The sequence below is a fragment of the Coregonus lavaretus genome (assembly GCF_964263955.1).
Source record: "Coregonus lavaretus genome assembly, contig: HAP1_SCAFFOLD_657, whole genome shotgun sequence".
In the NCBI taxonomy this organism is placed as follows: domain Eukaryota; kingdom Metazoa; phylum Chordata; class Actinopteri; order Salmoniformes; family Salmonidae; genus Coregonus; species Coregonus lavaretus.
Window position 1 is genome coordinate 153879 of NW_028164281.1, and position 23886 is coordinate 177764.

General features: G+C 46.1%; 1 protein-coding gene across 1 annotated transcript in view; it reads right to left on the reverse strand.

Moving 5' to 3' along the window:
- Nucleotides 1-784: 784 nt before the first annotated feature.
- The window catches only part of LOC311117249 (ankyrin-3-like), a gene marked incomplete at its 5' end in the record, with an annotated part of 125425 nt that continues 102323 nt past the window's right edge, over nucleotides 785-23886 (reverse strand). The window contains 4 exons of the mRNA XM_084192220.1: nucleotides 785-2685; nucleotides 4527-4610; nucleotides 14288-14582; nucleotides 22252-23083. Coding sequence (XP_084048346.1) covers nucleotides 2479-2685; nucleotides 4527-4610; nucleotides 14288-14582; nucleotides 22252-23083 — 1418 coding nt within the window. The remainder of the gene's footprint in view (nucleotides 2686-4526; nucleotides 4611-14287; nucleotides 14583-22251; nucleotides 23084-23886) is intronic.

Here is a 23886-nt window from a genome sequence, read left to right on the forward strand (position 1 = left end):
CAGCACTCCACAGAACTCCACAGCACTCCACAGCACTCCACAGAACTCCACAGCTCTCCACAGCTCTCCACAGCACTCCACAGCACTCCACAGAACTCCACAGCACTCCACAGAACTCCACAGCACTCCACAGCACTCACAGCACTCCACAGCACTCCACAGCAATCCACAGAACTCCACAGCACTCCACAGAACTCCACAGCAATCCACAGAACTCCACAGCACTCCACAGAACTCCACAGCACTCCACACTGCTAGTGTAGTCATCTACGATCCAGGTCAAACCCACAGCACTCCACTACTAGTCTACTGTTAGTGTCTACTGTCTAGTTGGAACTCTCTCCACTACTAGTCTCCACTACTAGTCTACTGTTAGTGTCTACTGTCTAGTTGGAACTCTCTCCACTACTAGTCTACTGTTAGTGACTACTGTCTAGTTGGAACTCTCTCCACTACTAGTCTACTGTTAGTGACTACTGTCTAGTTGGAACTCTCTCCACTACTAGTCTCCACTACTAGTCTACTGTTAGTGTCTACTGTCTAGTTGGAACTCTCTCCACTACTAGTCTACTGTTAGTGTCTACTGTCTAGTTGGAACTCTCTCCACTACTAGTCTACTGTTAGTGACTACTGTCTAGTTGGAACTCTCTCCACTACTAGTCTACTGTTAGTGACTACTGTCTAGTTGGAACTCTCTCCACTACTAGTCTACTGTTAGTGTCTACTGTCTAGTTGGAACTCTCTCCACTACTAGTCTACTGTTAGTGACTACTATCTAGTTGGAACTCTCTCCACTACTAGTCTCCACTACTAGTCTACTGTTAGTGTCTACTGTCTAGTTGGAACTCTCTCCACTACTAGTCTCCACTACTAGTCTACTGTTAGTGTCTACTGTCTAGTTGGAACTCTCTCCACTACTAGTCTACTGTTAGTGACTACTGTCTAGTTGGAACTCTCTCCACTACTAGTCTCCACTACTAGTCTACTGTTAGTGTCTACTGTCTAGTTGGAACTCTCTCCACTACTAGTCTCCACTACTAGTCTACTGTTAGTGTCTACTGTCTAGTTGGAACTCTCTCCACTACTAGTCTACTGTTAGTGACTACTGTCTAGTTGGAACTCTCTCCACTACTAGTCTACTGTTAGTGACTACTGTCTAGTTGGAACTCTCTCCACTACTAGTCTCCACTACTAGTCTACTGTTAGTGTCTACTGTCTAGTTGGAACTCTCTCCACTACTAGTCTCCACTACTAGTCTACTGTTAGTGTCTACTGTCTAGTTGGAACTCTCTCCACTACTAGTCTACTGTTAGTGTCTACTGTCTAGTTGGAACTCTCTCCACTACTAGTCTCCACTACTAGTCTACTGTTAGTGACTACTGTCTAGTTGGAACTCTCTCCACTACTAGTCTCCACTACTAGTCTACTGTTAGTGTCTACTGTCTAGTTGGAACTCTCTCCACTACTAGTCTACTGTTAGTGACTACTGTCTAGTTGGAACTCTCTCCACTACTAGTCTACTGTTAGTGACTACTGTCTAGTTGGAACTCTCTCCACTACTAGTCTCCACTACTAGTCTACTGTTAGTGTCTACTGTCTAGTTGGAACTCTCTCCACTACTAGTCTCCACTACTAGTCTACTGTTAGTGTCTACTGTCTAGTTGGAACTCTCTCCACTACTAGTCTACTGTTAGTGTCTACTGTCTAGTTGGAACTCTCTCCACTACTAGTCTCCACTACTAGTCTACTGTTAGTGTCTACTGTCTAGTTGGAACTCTCTCCACTACTAGTCTACTGTTAGTGTCTACTGTCTAGTTGGAACTCTCTCCACTACTAGTCTCCACTACTAGTCTACTGTTAGTGTCTACTGTCTAGTTGGAACTCTCTCCACTACTAGTCTACTGTTAGTGACTACTGTCTAGTTGGAACTCTCTCCACTACTAGTCTACTGTTAGTGACTACTGTCTAGTTGGAACTCTCTCCACTACTAGTCTCCACTACTAGTCTACTGTTAGTGTCTACTGTCTAGTTGGAACTCTCTCCACTACTAGTCTCCACTACTAGTCTACTGTTAGTGACTACTGTCTAGTTGGAACTCTCTCCACTACTAGTCTCCACTACTAGTCTACTGTTAGTGACTACTGTCTAGTTGGAACTCTCTCCACTACTAGTCTACTGTTAGTGTCTACTGTCTAGTTGGAACTCTCTCCACTACTAGTCTCCACTACTAGTCTACTGTTAGTGTCTACTGTCTAGTTGGAACTCTCTCCACTACTAGTCTACTGTTAGTGTCTACTGTCTAGTTGGAACTCTCTCCACTACTAGTCTCCACTACTAGTCTACTGTTAGTGTCTACTGTCTAGTTGGAACTCTCTCCACTACTAGTCTCCACTACTAGTCTACTGTTAGTGTCTACTGTCTAGTTGGAACTCTCTCCACTACTAGTCTACTGTTAGTTTCAACACTCCACACTACAGTCTACTCTATGATCATGAAGCAAACCTCAGTCTTTCCCCTCTGGCCCTTAGAGCTCTTCTGCTCTGCCTTTGGGCCTCCTCGGGAGCGCTTTCTTCTCTTGCTGCCCTTCTCCTCCTGCCGGCCTCCTCCTGCTTTCACCTCCTCTGTAGTAGCAGCAGTAAAAGTAGTTGCCGTAGCAGCAATACGACGTACTACTTTCCTGATGACCTTAGGAGTGGAGGGGTATGAAGTCATGTTAGCAGGACAGAGGGATGGAGTGGAGGGGTATGAAGTCATGGGGATGGAGTGGAGGGGTATGAAGTCATGGGGATGGAGTGGAGGGGTATGAAGTCATGGGGATGGAGTGGAGGGGTATGAAGTCATGGGGATGGAGTGGAGGGGTATGAAGTCATGGGGATGGAGTGGAGGGGTATGAAGTCATGGGGATGGAGTGGAGGGGTATGAAGTCATGTTAGCAGGACAGAGGGATGGAGTGGAGGGGTATGAAGTCATGGGGATGGAGTGGAGGGGTATGAAGTCATGGGGATGGAGTGGAGGGGTATGAAGTCATGGGGATGGAGTGGAGGGGTATGAAGTCATGTTAGCAGGACAGAGGGATGGAGTGGAGGGGTATGAAGTCATGGGGATGGAGTGGAGGGGTATGAAGTCATGTTAGCAGGACAGAGGGATGGAGTGGAGGGGTATGAAGTCATGGGGATGGAGTGGAGGGGTATGAAGTCATGTTAGCAGGACAGAGGGATGGAGTGGAGGGGTATGAAGTCATGGGGATGGAGTGGAGGGGTATGAAGTCATGGGGATGGAGTGGAGGGGTATGAAGTCATGTTAGCAGGACAGAGGGATGGAGTGGAGGGGTATGAAGTCATGGGGATGGAGTGGAGGGGTATGAAGTCATGGGGATGGAGTGGAGGGGTATGAAGTCATGTTAGCAGGACAGAGGGATGGAGTGGAGGGGTATGAAGTCATGGGGATGGAGTGGAGGGGTATGAAGTCATGTTAGCAGGACAGAGGGATGGAGTGGAGGGGTATGAAGTCATGGGGATGGAGTGGAGGGGTATGAAGTCATGTTAGCAGGACAGGGGGATGGAGTGGAGGGGTATGAAGTCATGGGGATGGAGTGGAGGGGTATGAAGTCATGGGGATGGAGTGGAGGGGTATGAAGTCATGGGGATGGAGTGGAGGGGTATGAAGTCATGGGGATGGAGTGGAGGGGTATGAAGTCATGGGGATGGAGTGGAGGGGTATGAAGTCATGGGGATGGAGTGGAGGGGTATGAAGTCATGTTAGCAGGACAGAGGGATGGAGTGGAGGGGTATGAAGTCATGGGGATGGAGTGGAGGGGTATGAAGTCATGTTAGCAGGACAGAGGGATGGAGTGGAGGGGTATGAAGTCATGGGGATGGAGTAGAGGGGTATGAAGTCATGTTAGCAGGACAGGGGGATGGAGTGGAGGGGTATGAAGTCATGGGGATGGAGTGGAGGGGTATGAAGTCATGGGGATGGAGTGGAGGGGTATGAAGTCATGGGGATGGAGTGGAGGGGTATGAAGTCATGGGGATGGAGTGGAGGGGTATGAAGTCATGGGGATGGAGTGGAGGGGTATGAAGTCATGGGGATGGAGTGGAGGGGTATGAAGTCATGTTAGCAGGACAGAGGGATGGAGTGGAGGGGTATGAAGTCATGGGGATGGAGTGGAGGGGTATGAAGTCATGGGGATGGAGTGGAGGGGTATGAAGTCATGTTAGCAGGACAGAGGGATGGAGTGGAGGGGTATGAAGTCATGGGGATGGAGTGGAGGGGTATGAAGTCATGGGGATGGAGTGGAGGGGTATGAAGTCATGGGGATGGAGTGGAGGGGTATGAAGTCATGGGGATGGAGTGGAGGGGTATGAAGTCATGGGGATGGAGTGGAGGGGTATGAAGTCATGTTAGCAGGACAGAGGGATGGGGATGGGGGGGGGGGGTTTGGTGAGATCAGAAGAGGACAGGGTGAGATCAGAAGAGGACAGGGTGAGGATGTAATGGGGGTGTGGAGGGTGTACAGCGGTTACTTTTCGGGTGACAATGTTTCCATCCTCGTCTGTGAACTGTTCCTCTGTCACTGACTCCACAGGGATGTTTCTGGCCTGTTCTCCCTGAGGATGGTATGGTGCATTAGGATCAGACCTGACGCTAGTTTACCTGTCATCATTAGTTTACCTGAGGTTAGTTTACCTGTCATCATTAGTTTACCTGAGGTTAGTTTACCTGTCATCATTAGTTTACCTGAGGTTAGTTTACCTGTCATCATTAGTTTACTTGTCATCATTAGTTTACCTGACGCTTGTTTACCTGTCATCATTAGTTTACCTAACGTTAGTTTACCTGTCATCATTAGTTTACCTGAGGTTAGTTTACCTGTCATCATTAGTTTACCTGAGGTTAGTTTACCTGTCATCATTAGTTTACTTGTCATCATTAGTTTACCTGACGCTTGTTTACCTGTCATCATTAGTTTACCTAACGCTAGTTTACCTGTCATCATTAGTTTACCTAACGCTAGTTTACCTGTCATCATTAGTTTACCTGATGTTAGTTTACCTGTCATCATTAGTTACCTAACGTTAGTTTACCTGTCATCATTAGTTTACCTAACGCTAGTTTACCTGTCATCATTAGTTTACCTAACGCTAGTTTACCTGTCATCATTAGTTTACCTAACGTTAGTTTACCTGTCATCATTAGTTTACCTGTCATCATTAGTTTACCTGATGCTAGTTTACCTGTCATCATTAGTTTACCTGTCATCATTAGTTACCTAACGTTAGTTTACCTGACATTAGTTTACCTGAGGTTAGTTTACCTGAGGTTAGTTGACCTGAGGTTAGTTTACCTGTCATCATTAGTTTACCTGTCATCATTAGTTACCTAACGTTAGTTTACCTGACATTAGTTTACCTGTCATCATTAGTTACCTAACGTTAGTTTACCTGATGTTAGTTTACCTGTCATCATTAGTTTACCTAACGTTAGTTTACCTGTCATCATTAGTTTACCTGATGCTAGTTTACCTGTCATCATTAGTTTACCTGAGGTTAGTTTACCTGTCATCATTAGTTTACCTAACGTTAGTTTACCTGTCATCATTAGTTTACCTGATGCTAGTTTACCTGTCATCATTAGTTTACCTGTCATCATTAGTTACCTAACGTTAGTTTACCTGACATTAGTTTACCTGAGGTTAGTTTACCTGAGGTTAGTTGACCTGAGGTTAGTTTACCTGTCATCATTAGTTTACCTGAGGTTAGTTTACCTGTCATCATTAGTTTACCTGAGGTTAGTTTACCTGTCACCATTAGTTTACCTGAGGTTAGTTTACCTGTCATCATTAGTTTACTTGTCATCATTAGTTTACCTGAGGTTAGTTTACCTGAGGTTAGTTTACCTGTCATCATTAGTTTACCTGAGGTTAGTTTACCTGTCACCATTAGTTTACCTGAGGTTAGTTTACCTGTCATCATTAGTTTACCTGATGCTAGTTTACCTGTCATCATTAGTTTACCTAACGTTAGTTTACCTGTCATCATTAGTTTACCTGAGGTTAGTTTACCTGTCATCATTAGTTTACCTGAGGTTAGTTTACCTGTCATCATTAGTTTACCTAACGTTAGTTTACCTGTCATCATTAGTTTACCTGATGCTAGTTTACCTGTCATCATTAGTTTACCTGTCATCATTAGTTTACCTGTCATCATTAGTTACCTAACGTTAGTTTACCTGACATTAGTTTACCTGAGGTTAGTTTACCTGAGGTTAGTTGACCTGAGGTTAGTTTACCTGTCATCATTAGTTTACCTGAGGTTAGTTTACCTGTCATCATTAGTTTACCTGAGGTTAGTTTACCTGTCACCATTAGTTTACCTGAGGTTAGTTTACCTGTCATCATTAGTTTACCTGAGGTTAGTTTACCTGTCACCATTAGTTTACCTGAGGTTAGTTTACCTGAGGTTAGTTTACCTGAGGTTAGTTTACCTGCCCTATGGACATTAGCAACACAAAGCTCCATTTGCAAAAAGCACTGCCACAACATTACCTTTTAATTTCACCACAAATCAAATAAACACACAGAACATTAAACTACTATCTCACATAAGATCATCTTCGTAGAGAGATCCAGAGAAAACCACGGGTGGGGATGGTAACATTATACATGGAACTGAAAACACAAGCCAACATCAGCACAACAGTTTGCAGCCATGATGAAAGACTGGGTTTAACTACATATACAGGACCAGTCAAACGTTTGGATACACCTCCTCATTCAAGGGTCTTTCTTTATTTCTACTATTTTCTACATTGTAGAATAATACTGAATACATCAAAACTATGAAATAACACATATGGAATCATGTAGTAACCAAAGAAGTGTTAAACAAATCAAAATATATTTTATATTTGAGATTCTTCAAAGTAGCCACCCTTTGCCTTGATGACAGCTTTGCACACTCTTGGCATTCTCTCAACCAGCTTCATGAGGTAGTCACCTGGAATGCATTTCAATTAACAGGTGTGCCTTGTTAAAAGTTAATTTGTGGAATTTCTTTCCTTCTTAATGTGTTTGAGCCAATCAGTTGTGTTGAGACAAGTTAGGGGTGGTATACAGAAGATAGCCCTATTTGGTAAAAGACCAAGTCCATATAATGGCAAGAACAGCTCAAATAAGCAAAGAGAAATCCATCATTACTTTAAGACATGAACGTCAGTCAATCCGGAACATTTCAAGTGCAGTCGCAAAAACCAGCAAGCGCCAACGAAGATGGCGGCCTCGCGAGTAGCTCTCAGGAAACTTTGCAGTATTTCGTTTTTTTTATGTATTATTTTTTACATTATTAGCTCAGAAAGTGTTTTGTATCATCAGCGGTGTTAACTCACCAGCATTACGACCAGGAATACGACTTTCCCGAAGCAGATCCTTTGTTTGCTCTCCCCAGGGCAATTGAACTGATTCCAGCGGCTGATCCAAAACATCGCCGGCGGAGGAGAGGCACTCGGAGCGGCCTGCTGGTTCAACTTAGGAGGCGCGCACACCACCCACCACTTCCAAGTATACTACTCGCTAATGTTCAGTCTTTGGATAACAAGATCGACGAGCTCAGGGCAAGGATTTCTTTCCAGAGAGAAATCAAGGCCTGTAACATACTTTGTTTCAAGGAAACATGGCTCTCTGGGGATATTCGAAATCGGTCCAGCCAGCAGGGTTCTCAGTTCATAGCGCAGACAGAAATAAATGTCTCCGGGAAGCAGAAGGGCGGAGGTGTGTGTTTCATGATTAACGACTCATGGTGTAATTGTAGTAACATATAGGAACTCAAGACCTTTTGTTCACCCGACCTAGAATACCTCACAATCAAATGCCGACCGTATTATCTCCCAAGAGAATTCTCTTTGGTTATAGTCACGGCCGTGTATATCCCCCCTCAAGCCGATACCACAACGGCCCTCAAAGAACTTCACTGGACTTTATGCAAACTGGAAACCACATATCCTGAGGCTGCATTTACTGCAAAGCAAATTTGAGGACTAGGCTGCCGAAGTTCTATCAACATATCGACTGTTGTCCTCAGGCTGCTAAAATCCTCGACCATTGCTATTCGAACTTCTGGGGTGGCTACAAGGCCCTCCCCCGCCCTCCTTTCGGCAAATCTGACCACGACTCCATTTTGCTCCTCCCTTCCTATAGGCAGAAACTCAAACAGGAAGTACCCGTGCTAAGGACTATTCAATGCTGGTCTGACCAATCGGAATCCACGCATCAAGATTGTTTTGATCACACGGTCTGGGATATGTTCCGGGTAGCTTGCGAAAATATTTTAGACGAATACACTGAAACGGTGACTGAGTTTATCAGGAAGTGTATAGGAGATGATGTGCCCTCTGTGACTATTAAAACCTACCCTAACCAGAAACCGTAGATAGATGGCAGCATTCGCGCAAAATTGAAAGCGCGAACCACCGCATTTAACCATGGCAAGGTGACTGGGAATATGGCCGAATACAAACAGTGTAGCTACTCACTCCGCAAGGCAATTAAACTGGCAAAACATCAGTATAGAGACAAAGTGGAGTCGCAATTCAATGGCTCAGACACCAGACGTATGTGACAGGTTCTACAGACAATCACGGACTACAAAAGGAAAACCAGCCACGTCGCCGACACCGACGTCTCACTTCCAGACAAGCTAAACACCTTCTTCGCCCGCTTTGAGGATAACACAGTGACACTGACAAGGCCCACTACCAAGAACTGTGGCCTCTCCTTCTCCGTAGCCGACGTGAGTAAGACATTTAAGCATGATAACCCCCGCAAGGCTGCCGGCCCAGACGGCATCATTAGCCGCGTCCTCAGAGCATGTGCAGACCAGCTGGCTGGTGTGTTTACGGACATATTCAATCTCTCCCTATCCCAGTCTGCTGTCCCCACATGCTTCAAGATGGCCACCATTGTTCCTGTACCCAAGAAAGCAAAGGTAACTGAACTAAATGACTATCGCCCCGTAGCACTCACTTCTGTCATCATGAAGTGGTTTGAGACACTAGTCAAGGATCATATCACCTCTACCTTACCTGTCACCCTAGACCCACTTCAATTTGCTTACCACCCAAATAGATCCACAGATAATGCAATCGCCATCCCACTGCACATTGCCCTATCCCATCTGGACAAGAGGAATACCTATGTAAGAATGCTGTTCATTGATTATAGCTCAGCATTCAACACCATAGTACCCTCCAAGCTTATCATCAAGCTTGAGGCTCTGGGTCTCAACCCCGCCCTGTGCAACTGGGTCCTGGACTTCCTGACGGGCCGCCCCCAGGTGGTGAAGGTAGGAAACAACATCTCCACTTCGCTGATCCTCAACACTGGGGCCCCACAAGGGTGCGTGCTCAGCCCCCTCCTCTACTCCCTGTTCACCCATGACTGCGTGGCCAAGCACGCCTCCAACTCAATCATCAAGTTTGCAGAAGACACAACAGTAGTAGACTTGATTACCAACAATGACGAGACAGACTACAGGGAGGAGGTGAGGGCTCTGGGAGTGTGGTGCCGGGAAAATAACCTCTCACTCAACGTCAACAAAACAAAGAAGATGATTGCTGTTTCCTGAAATCCACAGAGGGTGCACCCCCCCTATCCACATTGATGGGACCGCAGTGGAGAAGGTGGAAAGCTTCAAGTCCCTTGGCGTAAACACTAACAAACTTAAATGGTCCACCCACGCAGACAGTGTGGTGAAGAAGGCGCAACAGAGCCTCTTCAACCTCAGGAGGCTGAAGAAATTTGGCTTGGCACCTAAAACCCTCACAAACTTTTACAGATGCACAATTGAGAGCATCCTGTCGGGCGGTATCACCGCCTGGTACGGCAACTGCACCGCCCGCAACCGCAGGGCTCTCCAGAGGGTGGTGCGGTCTGCCGAACGCATTACCGGAGGCAAACAACCCGCCCTCCAGGACACCTACAGCACCAGATGTTACTCATCTTATATGTATATACTGTATTCTATAATATTCTTCTGTATCTTAGTCCATGCCGCTCTGTCATTGCTTGTCCATATATGTATATATTCTTAAATTCCATTAATTACTTAGATTTGTGTGTATTGGGTATTTGTTAGATATTACTTGTTAGATATTACTGCACTGTCGGAGATAGAAGCACAAGCATTTCGCTACACCCGCAATAACATCTGCTAAACACGTGTGTGACAAATAAAATGTGATTTGATTTGAAACTGGCTCTCATGAGGACCGCCACAGTAAAGGAAGACCCAGAGTTACCTCTGCTGCAGAGGATAAGTTCATTAAAGTTAACTGCATCTCAGATTGCAGCCCAAATAAATGCTTCACAGAGTTCAAGTAACAGACACATCTCAACATCAACTGTTCAGAGGAGACTGCGTGAATCAGGCCTTCATGGTCGAATTGCTGCAAAGAAACCACTACTAAAGGACACCAATAAGAAGAAGAGACTTGCTTGGGCCAAGAAACACAAGCAATGGACATTAGACAGGTGAAAATCTGTCCTTTTGTCTGATGAGTTCAAATATGAGATTTTTGGTTCCAACCGCCGTGTCTTTGTGAGACGCAGAGTAGGTGAACGGATGATCTCCGCATGTGTGGTTCCCACCGTGAAGCATGGAGGAGGAGGTGTGATGGTGTGGGGGTGCTTTGCTGGTGACACTGTCAGTGATTTATTTACAATTCAAGGCACACTTAACCAGCATGGCTACCACAGCATTCTACAACGATACGCCATCCCATCTGGTTTGCGCTTAGTGGGACTATCATTTGTTTTTGAACAGGACAATGACCCAACACACCTCCAGGCTGTGTAAGGGCTATTTGACCAAGGTGAGTGATGGAGTGCTGCATCAGATGACCTGGCCTCCACAATCACCCAACCTCAACCCAATTGAGATAGTTTGGGATGAGTTGGACCGCAGAGTGAAGGAAAAGCAGCCAACAAGTGCTCAGCATATGTGGGAACTCCTTCAAGACTGTTGGAAAAGCATTCCAGGTGAAGCTGGTTGAGAGAATGCCAAGAGTGTGCAAAGCTGTCATCAAGGCAAAGGGTGGCTACTTTGAAAAATCTCAAATATAAAATATATATTGATTTGTTTAACACTTTCTTGGTTACTACATGATTCCATTTGTGTTATTTTATAGTTTTGATGTCTTCACTATTATTCTACAATGTAGAAAATAGTGAAAATAAAGAAAAACCCTTGAATGGGTAGGTCTGTCCAAACTTATGACTGGTACTGTGTATTAGACTGATGTGATGATAGAATGATCTGGAACAAGGTGAGTGTGAATTCCTGCTGTGATATGAAACCTGTCAAATATTTCCTGTTAAAATAAAGAGAGGCTAAGGAGTATATGGATGTAAAACATGTCAAACTCTACAGAGCTGGTGAGTGGTGCGGCCTACTGTCATGGCTCCTCTCATTCACTAGCTATTATCACATGGTGAGTGCTCCTCTCATTCACTAGCTATTATCACATGGTGAGTCCTACTCTCATTCACTAGCTATTATCACATGGTGAGTGCTACTCTCATTCACTAGCTATTATCACATGGACACTAGAAGCAGAAAGGCAGCAGAGCTCTGGGTTCCTGTAGAGCCTGTCTCTCACATCATGCCCAGGCCACACAGACAGACAGACAGACAGACAGACAGACAGACAGGCAGACAGACAGACAGGCAGACAGGCCTAGGCCAGACAGACAGACAGACAGACAGACAGACAGACAGGCCTAGGCCACACAGACAGACAGACAGACAGACAGACAGACAGCACATTGATAACAGCACAGGCCCCACTGGGGCAACACACCACTCAGTGCCACAAGCAGGCCAGGTACCTTCAGAATGAACCTTCGTCGGTACACCTTGGTGGTGACAGTCCGTTCCTCATCAGAGCTGGTCTCCTTAGCTCTACCACCCTCCTAATGAACCAGGTAGGGTTAGGGTAACAACTATGTCCTGATGAACCAGGTAGGGTTAGGGTAACAACTATGTCCTGATGAACCAGGTAGGGTTAGGGTAACAACTATGTCCTGATGAACCAGGTAGGGTTAACTTTCTACCACTCTAAATTCCAAGCATCTGCCTCTAACCCTAGGAAGCTCTTTGCCATATTCTCCTCCCTGCTGAATCCCCCCCCCCCCCCCCCCTCCCTCTCTGTGGATGACTTCGTCAACCATTTTGAAAAGAAGGTTGACGACATCCGATCCTCGTTTGTTAAGTCAAATGACACTGCTGGTCCTGCTCACACTGCCCTACCCTATGCTTTGACTTCTTTCTCCCCTCTCTCTCCAGATAAAATCTTGCGACTTGTGACGGCAGGCCGCCCAACAACCTGCCCGCTTGACCCTATCCCCTCCTCTCTTCTCCAGACCATCTCCGGTGACCTTCTCCCTTACCTCACCTCGCTGATCAACTCATCCTTGACCGCTGGCTATGTCCCTTCCGTCTTCAAGAGAGCGAGAGTTGCACCCCTTCTCAAAAAACCAACACTCGATCCCTCTGATGTCAACAACTACAGACCAGTATCCCTTCTTTCTTTTCTCTCCAAAACTATTGAGCGTGCCGTCTTTAGCCAACTCTCTTGCTATCTCTTTCAGAATGACCTTCTTGATCCAAACCATTCAGGTTTCAAGACTGGTCATTCAACTGAGACTGCTCTTCTCTGTGTCACGGAGGCTCTCCGCACTGCTAAAGCTAACTCTCTCTCCTCTGCTCTTGTCCTTCTAGACCTGTCTGCTGCCTTTGATACTGTGAACCATCAGATCCTCCTCTCCACCCTCTCCGAGCTGGGCATCTCCGGCACGGCTCACTCTTGGATTGCGTCCTACCTGACCGGTCGCTCCTACCAAGTGGCGTGGCGAGAAGCACCACGTGCTCCGCACCACGTGCTCTCACCACTGGTGTCCCCCAGGGCTCAGTTCTAGGCCCTCTCCTATTCTCCCTATACACCAAGTCACTTGGCTCTGTCATATCCTCACATGGCCTCTACTATCATTGCTACGCTGACGACACACAACTAATCTTCTCCTTTCCCCCTTCTGATAACCAGGTGGCGAATCGCATCTCTGCATGTCTGGCAGACATATCAGTATGGATGACGGATCACCACCTCAAGCTGAACCTTGGCAAGACGGAGCTGCTCTTCCTCCCGGAGAAGGACTGCCTGTTCCATGATCTCGCCATCACGGTTGACAACTCCGTTGTGTCCTCCTCCCAGAGTGCGAAGAGCCTTGGCGTGACCCTGGACAACACACTGTCGTTCTCCGCTAACATCAAGGCGGTGACCCGATCCTGTAGGTTCATGCTCTACAACATTCGGAGAGTACGACCCTGCCTTACACAGGAAGCGGCACAGGTCCTAATCCAGGCACTTGTCATCTCCCGTCTGGATTACTGCAACTCGCTGTTGGCTGGGCTCCCTGCCTGTGCCATTAAACCCCTACAACTCATCCAGAATGCCGCAGCCCGTCTGGTGTTCAACCTTCCCAAGTTCTCTCACGTCACCCCGCTCCTCCGCACACTCCACTGGCTTCCAGTTGAAGCTCGCATCTGCTACAAGACCATGGTGCTTGCCTACGGAGCTGTGAGGGGAACGGCACCTCCTTGCCTTCAGGCTATGATCAGTCCCTACACCCAAACGAGGGCATTGCGTTCATCCACCTCTGGCCTGCTGGCTCCCCTACCTCTGCGGAAGCATAGTTCCCGCTCAGCCCAGTCAAAACTGTTCGCTGCTCTGGCACCCCAATGGTGGAACAAGCTCCCTCACGACGCCAGGACAGCGGAGTCACTCACCACCTTCCGGAGACATTTGAAACCCCACCTCTTTAAGGAATACCTGGGATAGGATAAAGTAATCCTTCTACCCCCCCCCTTACCCCAACCCAAACCCCAACCCCCAAAAAAAACATTGTAAAGTGGTGATCCCACTGGCTATAAGGTGAATGCACCTATTTGTAAGTCCCTCTGGATAAGAGCGTCTGCTAAATGACGTAAATGTAAATGTAAAGTATAGGTTTGTCTTAAAGAAATCCACTGTCTGGGTTAAAGGTTAAAGGGTTAAATGTGAAGAACTGAAGAACATGCATTTGTTTTACACCTTCATCCATTGAACTTGGTCTTCACCAGCTAGATATCAGAGTACATTGGTCTTTCTCAGAACACAGAAAACTTGTGAGTGAGAAGAGAACAGAAGAAAAGCCATCTCCATAATAATACCACAGAGTCCTGATGTGTAGAGTTACCTGGACTTTGTGCTGTGACCCCTGAACTCCTCCCTCCTCCTCCTGCTGCTCCTTGCTGATTGGTCCTGCTGTGCTGTCCTCTTCCAGAGCCCTTCTGCTTCCCTCCTCCTGCCCTCCTTGTGACGCTGACGCTCTTCCCTCGTCCTCCACCTGGCCATGACCCATCTCCCCGTTGGACGAACCCTGGGCCTCAGGAAGTGACCCAGGCTGGGACAGGAAGTCAGCGTGGTCTCCATTGTATTTCCCTGCTGGTCGGTCAGGTGACGTCGTCAGGGAGTCCAGGGAGTTCACAGGGCTGGGGGAGGAGGGGAGACAAGGGGAGGAGAGAGGAAGGGGAGGAGAGGAGGAGGGGGAGGGTGGGAGAGGGAGGGCGGGGGGAGATTACAATTAGAATTAGAAAAACATTGTCCACGCAATGTGGAAATACACTACATGACCAAACGTATGTGGTCACCTGCTCGTCGAACATCCAAAATCATGGGCATTAATATGAAGTTGGTCCCCCCTTTGCTGCTATAACAGCCTCCACTCTTCTGGGAAGGCTTTCCACTAGATGTTGGAACATTGCTGCAGGGACTTGCTTCCATTCAGCCACAAGAGCATTAGTGAGGTTGGGCACTGATGTTGGGCAATTAGGCCTGGCTCGCAGTGCAGGCCAGTCAAGTTCTGATTGGGATTTTTCAGTAGTGTCACTTTCGTTTAATGACGGGTCAGACCAAGGCGCAGCGTGATATGCGTACATGTTTATTAACTTATCAACACAACGACAAAACAACAAACGAAACGAAGTCCAAGGTAGAACACACAACATACCTTACACGGAACAAGATCCCACAACTAGACAGTGCCAATAGGCTGCCTAAGCGACAGCTGCCTCTGATTGGGAACCACACCGGCCAACATAGAAATACACATACTGGATACAACAACATAGAACATTCACACCCTGACTCAACATATAAGAGTACCCCTGAGTCAGGGCGTGACAAGTAGACTATAGTTAAATCTCTTCAGACTCAGTAGACTATAAGATAAACATAGTTAATCACAACATGACGAACACAGAGCCAGGGTTAAACATGGGTACATCTCTGTTGCTAGGCAAGAACTTAATTGGTTCCTCACCCTGGTGTAGTCATTGCCCTGCCTGGTATATGGGAGAAATAGGACTGTTGATTCTCTTTTCATCTGACCTGTCTTCGGGTCAAATTCCTCGCTCCTCCCTAATCCACGGCTGTCCTGCCTTATCAGTGACTGAAACCAGACTTTTGCCCTTTGCCTCTCTCCTCAGGCATAGTCCTGGAACAGAGCCAGGTTTGAACAGAGTTCAGACTAAACATGGTTGATCACAGCATGAGGGGCGTTTGGAGTGAGTGGTACAGAGGGAGGAGGCTGGTGTATGTTTAAGAAATTGATTATGGACCTGCCATGTTTTAAGCCATGTTTAAGTATCGATTGATAGGTTAAGGAAATCAATTAGGGGGTCAGAACGGAGCCAGGAAAGGGCTCTGTTATTTTTGCATGACAGGGCTTGGTCCCACCACTATTGTTTCCAGACACGGAACTAGAAGGGAGTGAAGTCAGATACCGCCATTAAGGAAGTGGGCGGAGCGGTCAAGAGGTGAAAACTGGAGACAGTGGTGGAGGAACCAAAGAGGGAGGGATTAAGCTAAAATGTATGTAAAGTGACAATATAAACTGAGAGCTGAGAGGTGGAAAGTTAGATGCTCTGCAGACCACCTCGGCTCTATTATCTGTAATAAAGTCTATCTTAATTCTACAAAAACTCTGAAAGTACTTTGTATTTGACTGAGGACAAAGACAATTTTCTACAACAGTTCTTCCACACCCATCTCGACAATCAATTTCTGTATGGACCTCGCTTTGTCATACTGAAACAGGAAAGGGCCTTCCCCAAACTGTTGCCACAAAGTTGGAAGCACAGAATCATCTAGAATGTAATTGTATGTTGTAGCATTACGATTTCCATTCACTGCAACTAAGGGGCCTAGCCTGAACCATGAAAAACAGCCCCAGACCATTATTCCTCCTCCACCAAACTTTACAGTTGGCACTATGCATTGGGGCAGGTAGCGTTCTCCTGGCATCCACCAAACCCAGATTTGTCTGTCGGACTGCCAGATGGTGAAGCGTGATTCATCACTCCAGAGAACGCGTTTCCACTGCTCCAGAGTCCAATGGCGGCGAGCTTTACACCCCTCCATCTGACACTTGGCATTGCGCATGGTGATCTTAGGTTAAAGGACAAGGTAGCTGTTCTGGAAAGAGCCAAGAACTTGAGAGGAACGTACATCTTCCTCAATGAGGACTATCCTGAAGCTGTGCGCCAGACGAGAAAATAACTTATCCCAGCCATGAAAGCTGCCAGAGTGCGTGGTGACATTGCTTACATCCGCTATGACAGGCTCATTGTCCACCCTCCCTCCCAGAAGCCTGGAAGGGATGAGTGAGCCAAGCCTATGGGTTCGTAGCTTCAACCACGCAGAACACACGCACACACACACACACACACACACCAACTGATTAATGGACTGCTGAATGTTTGTTTAATTCTCTTGCTTTGTTTGCTTTTTTCAGTATTATGTCTATCTCTGATAAGCTACCCAGGAAAGGTTAAAAATAGCCCATATTAATATATGTAGCCTTAGAAATAAGGTTCATGAAAATAATAACTTGCTAACATCATATAACGTTCATATATTAGCCATTTCTGAGACTCACTTAGATAATTCCTTTGATGATACAGCAGTAGCAATACAAGGATACAACATCTATAGAAGAGACAGGAATGCTAATGGGGGAGGTGTTTGTATATACAGTGGCTTGCGAAAGTATTCACCCCCCTTGGCATTTTTCCTATTTTGTTGCCTTACAACCTGGAATTAAAATTGATTTTTGGGGGGTTTGTATCATTTGATTTACACAACATGCCTACCACTTTGAAGATGCAACATATTTTTTTATTTTGAAACAAACAAGAAATAAGACAAAAAAACAGAAAACTTGAGCGTGCATAACTATTCTCCCCCCAAGTCAATATTTTGTAGAGCCACCTTTTGCAGCAATTACAGCTGCAAGTCTCTTGGGGTATGTCTCTATAAGCTTGGCACATCTAGCCACTGGGATTTTTGCCCATTCTTCAAGGCAAAACTGCTCCAGCTCCTTCAAGTTGGATGGGTTCCGCTGGTGTACAGCAATCTTTAAGTCATACCACAGATTCTCAATTGGATTGAGGTCTGGGCTTTGACCTGGCCATTCCAAGACATTTCAATGTTTCCCCTTAAACCACTCCAGTGTTGCTTTAGCAGTATGCTTAGGGTCATTGTCCTGCTGGAAGGTGAACCTCCGTCCCAGTCTCAAATCAAGACTGAAACAGATTTCCCTCAAGAATTTCCCTGTATTTAGCACCATCCATCATTCCTTCAATTCTGACCAGTTTCCCAGTCCCTGCCAATGAAAAACATCCCCACAGCATGATGCTGCCACCACCGTGCTTCACTGTGGGGATGGTGTTCTCGGGGTGATGAGAGGTGTTGGGTTTGCGCCAGACATAGCATTTTGATGGCCAAAAAGCTCAATTTTAGTCTCATCTGACCAGAGTACCTTCATCCATATGTTTGGGGAGTCTCCCACATGGCTTTTGTTTGCTTATTTTTTTCTTTAAGCAATGGCTTTTTTCTGGCCACTCTTCCGTAAAGCCCAGCTCTGTGGAGTGTACGACTTAAAGTGGTCCTATGGACAGATACTCCAATCTCCGCTGTGGAGCTTTGCAGCTCCTTCAGGGTTATCTTTGGTCTCTTTGTTGCCTCTCTGATTAATGCCCTCCTTGCCTGGTCCGTGAGTTTTGGTGGGCGGCCCTCTCTTGGCAGGTTTGTTGTGGTGCATATTCTTTCCATTTAATGGATTTAATGGAGCTCCGTGGGATGTTCAAAGTTTCTGATATTTTTTTATAACCCAACCCTGATCTGTACTTCTCCACAACCCTGACCTGTTTGGAGAGCTCCTTGGTCTTCATGGTGCCGCTTGCTTGGTGGTGCCCCTTGCTTAGTGGTGTTGCAGACTCTGGGGCCTTTCAGAACAGGTGTATATATACTGAGATCATGTGACAGATCATGTGACACTTAGATTGCACACAGGTGGACTTTATTTAACTAATTATGTGACTTCTGAAGGTAATTAGTTGCACCATATCTTATTTAGGGGCTTCATAGCAAAGGGGGTGAATACATAGGCACGCACCACTTTTCCGCTATTTATTTTTTTCATTTCACTTCACCAATTTGGACTATTTTGTGTATGTTACAGGTTGTAATGCAACAAAATAGGAAAAACGCCAAGGAGGATGAATACATTTGCAAGACACTGTATTACCTCAATTACCTTGACTAACCGGTGCCAAGACACTGTAGGCCCATGGGACATCTCTTAAATAACTCTGAGCAAAAATAAACATGCAACATGTAAAGTGTTGGTCTCATGTTTCATGAGCTGAAATAAAAAATCCCAGAAATGTTCCATACGCACAAAAAGCTTATTTCTCTCAACTTTTGTGCCCACATTTTTTTACATTCCTGTTAGTGAGCATTTTATCCATTGCCATGATAATCCATCCACCTGACAGGTGTGGCATATCAAGAAGCTGATTAAACAGCATGACCATTATGCGAGCGCACCGTCTGCTGGGGACAATAAAAGGCCATTCTAAAATGTGCAGTTTTGTCACGCAACACAATGCCACAGATGTTTCAAGTTTTGAGGGATTGTGCAGTTGGCATACTAACTGCAGGAATGTCCACCAGAGGTGTTGCCAGAGAATTGAATGTTAATTTCTCTACCATAAGCCGCCTCCAACGTCGTTTTAGAGAATATGTCCAACCGGCCTCACAACCGCAGACCACGTGTAACCACGCCAGCCCAGGACCTCCACATCCGGCTTCTTCACCTGTGGGATCGTCAGAGGGGGCGGGGTGCTGAGTAGTATTTCTGTTTGTAATAAAGCATTTTTGTGGGGAAAAGCTCATTCTGATTGGCTGGGTGGGCCTGGGAGCCCAGTCGTGAAATCCATAGATTAGGGCCTAATGAACTTATTTAAATTGAATGATTTCCTGATATGAACTGTAAATAATGTAACAGCAAAATCTTTGAAATTGTTGCACGTTTATATTTTTGTTCAGTAGAGTTTGAAAAAGCTAAGGGATTGGTTAAGAGATGGCCATTTAAACCCCTGTAAATCCACTCCACAGTAGCCTATCACCTTGAAACGTGTCATCGCCATCATGGACGTCGCTAAGATGAACCACGCTGGCTTGCTTTGTTACCCAGCTGATCATGTGTCCTTTTTGTCATCTTGTGAACCCCATTCATTGCTGCTCGCAGCTGTATTTTTTTGCTTGTTTTTGCTGTTCTCCAAATAGCATTTTAGAGCTTTTAAATTGTGTAGAAATGCAGTAAATCAGGTTAAACATTCTACAGATTCATTGGAAGGGAAAAATAATCCTTGGAAGGGGAGTTACCACTGAATCTAACTTGAATATGGATAAATAGGGTTTACATCAAATTGATTTGAATAAATTAGGGCAGATACAAATGAACAGGTATTTAATACAATGCATCGTAGTTTCAGACAATTTTCAACGCTATTTGTGATACAATTTTGCCATTTATAGGCTACACCACATCATTTGTCTGTGCGTATTCTTTTCTGGTTATGCTATATACAGTTGAAGTCTCCCGAGTGGCGCAGTGGTCTAAGGCTGTGCCACTAGAGATCCTGGTTCGAATCCAGGCTCTGTCGTAGCCGGCCGTGACCGGGAGACCCATGGGGCGGCGCACAATTGGTCGTGCAGGGTAGGGGAGGGAATGGCAGGCAGGGATGTTGGTAGAGCATGGCGTTTGCAACGCCAGGGTTGTGGGTTGGATTCCCGCGGGGGGCCAGTATGAAAAAAATATATATATATATATGTATGCACTCACTAACTGTAAGTCGCTCTGGATAAGAGCGTCTGCTAAATGACGTAAATGTAAGTCGGATGTTTATATACACTTAGGTTACAATCATTAAAACTCGTTTTTCAACCACTCCACATATTTCTTGTTAACAAACTATAGTTTTGGGAAGTCGGTTAGGACATCTACTTTGTGCATGACACAAGTAATTTTTCCAACAATTGTTTACAGACAGATGATTTCACTTATAATTCACTGTATCACAATTCCAGTGTGTCAGAAGTTTACATACACTAAGTTGACTGTGCCTTTAAACAGCTTGGAAAATTCCAGAAAATGATGTCATGGCTTTAGAAGCTTCTGATAGGCTAATTGACATCATTTGAGTCAATTGGAGGTGTACCTGTGGTGGATGTATTTCAAGGCCTACCTTCAAACTCAGTGACTCTTTGCTTGACATCATGGGAAAATCAAAAGAAATCAGCTAAGACCTCAGAAAAAAAATTGTAGACCTCCACAAGTCTGGTTCATCCTTGGGAGCAATTTCAAAACGCCTGAAGGTACCACGTTCATCTGTACAAACAATAGTACGCAAGTATAAACACCATGGGACCACGCAGCCGTCATACCGCTCAGGAAGGAGACGTGTTCTGTCTCCTAGAGATGAACGTACTTTGGTGCAAAAAGCGCGAATCAATTCCAGAACAACAGCAAAGGACCTTGTGAAAATGCTGGAGGAAACAAGTAAACAGTAAAACGAGTCCTATATCGACATAACCTGAAAGGCCGCTCAGCAAGGAAGAAGCCACTGCTCCAAAACCACCATAAAAAAGCCAGACTACGGTTTGCAAATGCACATGGGGACAAAGATCGTACTTTTTGGAAAAATGTCCTCTGGTCTGATGAAACAAAAATAGAACTGTTTGGCCATAATGACCATCGTTATGTTTGGAGGAAAAAGGGGGTCGCTTGCAAGCCGAAGAACACCATCCCAACCGTGAAGCACGGGGGTGGCAGCATCATGCTGTGGGGGTGCTTTGCTGCAGGAGGGACTGGTGCACTTCACAAAATAGATGGCATCATGAGGAAGGAAAATTATGTGGATATATTGAAGCAACATCTCAAGACATCAGTCAGGAAGTTAAAGCTTGGTCGCAAATGGGTCTTCCAAATGGACAATGACCCCAAGCATACTTCCAAAGTTGTGGCAAAATGGCTTAAGGACAACAAAGTCAAGGTATTGGAGTGGCCATCACAAAGCCCTGACCTCAATCCTATAGAACATTTGTGGGCAGAACTGAAAAACCGTGTGCGAGCAAGGAGGCCTACAAACCTGACTCAGTTACACCAGCTCTGTCAGGAGGAATGGGCCAAAATTCACCCAACTTATTGTGGGAAGCTTGTGGAAGGCTACCCGAAACGTTTGACCGAAGTTAAATAATTTAAAGGCAATGCTACCAAATACTAATTGAGTGTATGTAAACTTCTGACCCACTGGGAATGTGATGAAATAAATAAAAGCTGAAAAAAATCATTCTCTCTACTATTATTTAGACATTTCACATTCTTAAAATAAAGTGGTGATCCTAACTGACCTAAAACAGGGAATTTTTACTAGGATTAAATGTCAGGAATTGTGAAAAACTGAGTTTAAATGTATTTGGCTAAGGTGTATGTAAACTTCCGACTTCATCTGTAGCTATATGTAGCTATATAGTTTAGGACTTGCCTTGTAACTGCAGGTACACATTCCTTTAGCCTAATACAAGCTTGTGTTCATGGTATCATGGGAGATAAAACTTGCTTAAATCATTGGTAAATTATATTAAAAAGCAATATTCTCTGTACATGTTCGAATTGGGAAATCAGGTAGCGATTGCCCATACTGAGGAAGACTTCACCACAGGAGGGTGGCCCACGGGAGTGGAAGCTAAGCTCCACCCCTGATAACATTATTAATGTTTAATAATAATAATATTAATAATGTCAGATCCTACCTGGTGTCCTGGCAGTCGATGCCCTCAGCACTCAGACCGCGGCCAGGTGTCGGGGGCTCCACGTTCACGCTGGACGTCTCACTGTGCCAACCTGCAGGTGATGACATCACATCTTTGTCTGCCTGCTGCACCTGAGACAAGATGGCGTTTATCCTGTCCTCCGTCATCTCCTCGTCCTCCGAGCCTTCCTCCAGCGCCATCTCCTCCAACAGAGACTTTAACGTCTCCTCACTCATCTCCTCCTCGGGAGAACCAGACCCACCACCCTCTCCCCCCGTACTAAGACCCTCTCCCCCCGTACTAAGACCCTCTCCCCCCAGGGCAGGTCTAGAGCTGAGGGTCTCTGGTGGGTCTCCTGTGGCTCCAGCCAGCCACTCATCCTCCCTGACCACCCCCTGATGAAGATCAATCTGATGTATCAGCATCCCCATGTCAACATCCTGCTCAGCCTCCTCTCTCACCCCGGCCTCCCTGTCATGGGGCTCGTGTGAGGCCACTGACTCTCTGCTAACCCCTGTGTCGTCTTCAGTGGAGGCCCCTTCAGGGCTCCCGCCTCCCCCAGCGCCCTCCCCGGCGCCCTCCCCGGCGCCCCGGGAGTCTAGCGGTCCAGAGGTGTCTTCCTCTACCACCATGGTGGGGGGCTGAGCATTGGGGGCGGGGCCTAGGTTGCTGGTGGTCTGGGTGAGTGACAAGTCACATGGTCTAGTGGGCGTTCTAGAGGGGGAGTCTAGGCCAGCGTCCTCACCAAAGAAGTAGTCGCTGCACAGCGGAGTGGGGGGCTGATAGCTCAGCCCTGTGGGGGTCTGAAGCTCCCGCTGGATGTTGCTGGAGCCTGGATGAGATAACCACAACACAGTGGAGCTGAGATGGAGGCACACAACAACATGACATGAAGACACTCAGCATGTAGAGGAGGAAGGAGTCCTACTCATATAATACTGAATGTCACCTGCAGATAATCACTTACTCAAAGCTGTTAGCTTTCAGCCTAGCAGGTAGCAGTTAGTTAGCAGGCATTGACCCCAAAGCTGTTAGCATTTAGCCTAGCAGGTAGCAGTTAGTTAGCAGGCATTGACCCCAAAGCTGTTAGCTTTCAGCCTAGCAGGTAGCAGTTAGTTAGCAGTTATTTACATGGCTCATCTGCAAATGGCCTGTTGGAATACAGGGCAGGCCTGGATATGACTGATAATGAGTTAAGTCAACAGGTCAAAATCAGTGATGTTAATCCCATGGATATGTGAGTACAGGAGATGTTAATCCCATGGATATGTGAGTACAGGAGATGTTAATCCCATGGATATGTGAGTCCAGGAGATGTTAATCCCATGGATATGTGAGTCCAGGAGATGTTAATCCCATGGATATGTGAGTCCAGGAGATGTTAATCCCATGGATATGTGAGTCCAGGAGATGTTAATCCCATGGATATGTGAGTCCAGGAGATGTTAATCCCATGGATATGTGAGTCCAGGAGATGTTAATCCCATGGATATGTGAGTCCAGGAGATGAGCAGTGGACCATAGGGACTACATATAGGCCTGTAGTTCCTATATACATACAGAATATAGAGGGGGTGGGGCCTTAGGAGCGGGGTATGTCAACAAGGAGCACAAGGGGGCGTGGAGAGGAAGAAG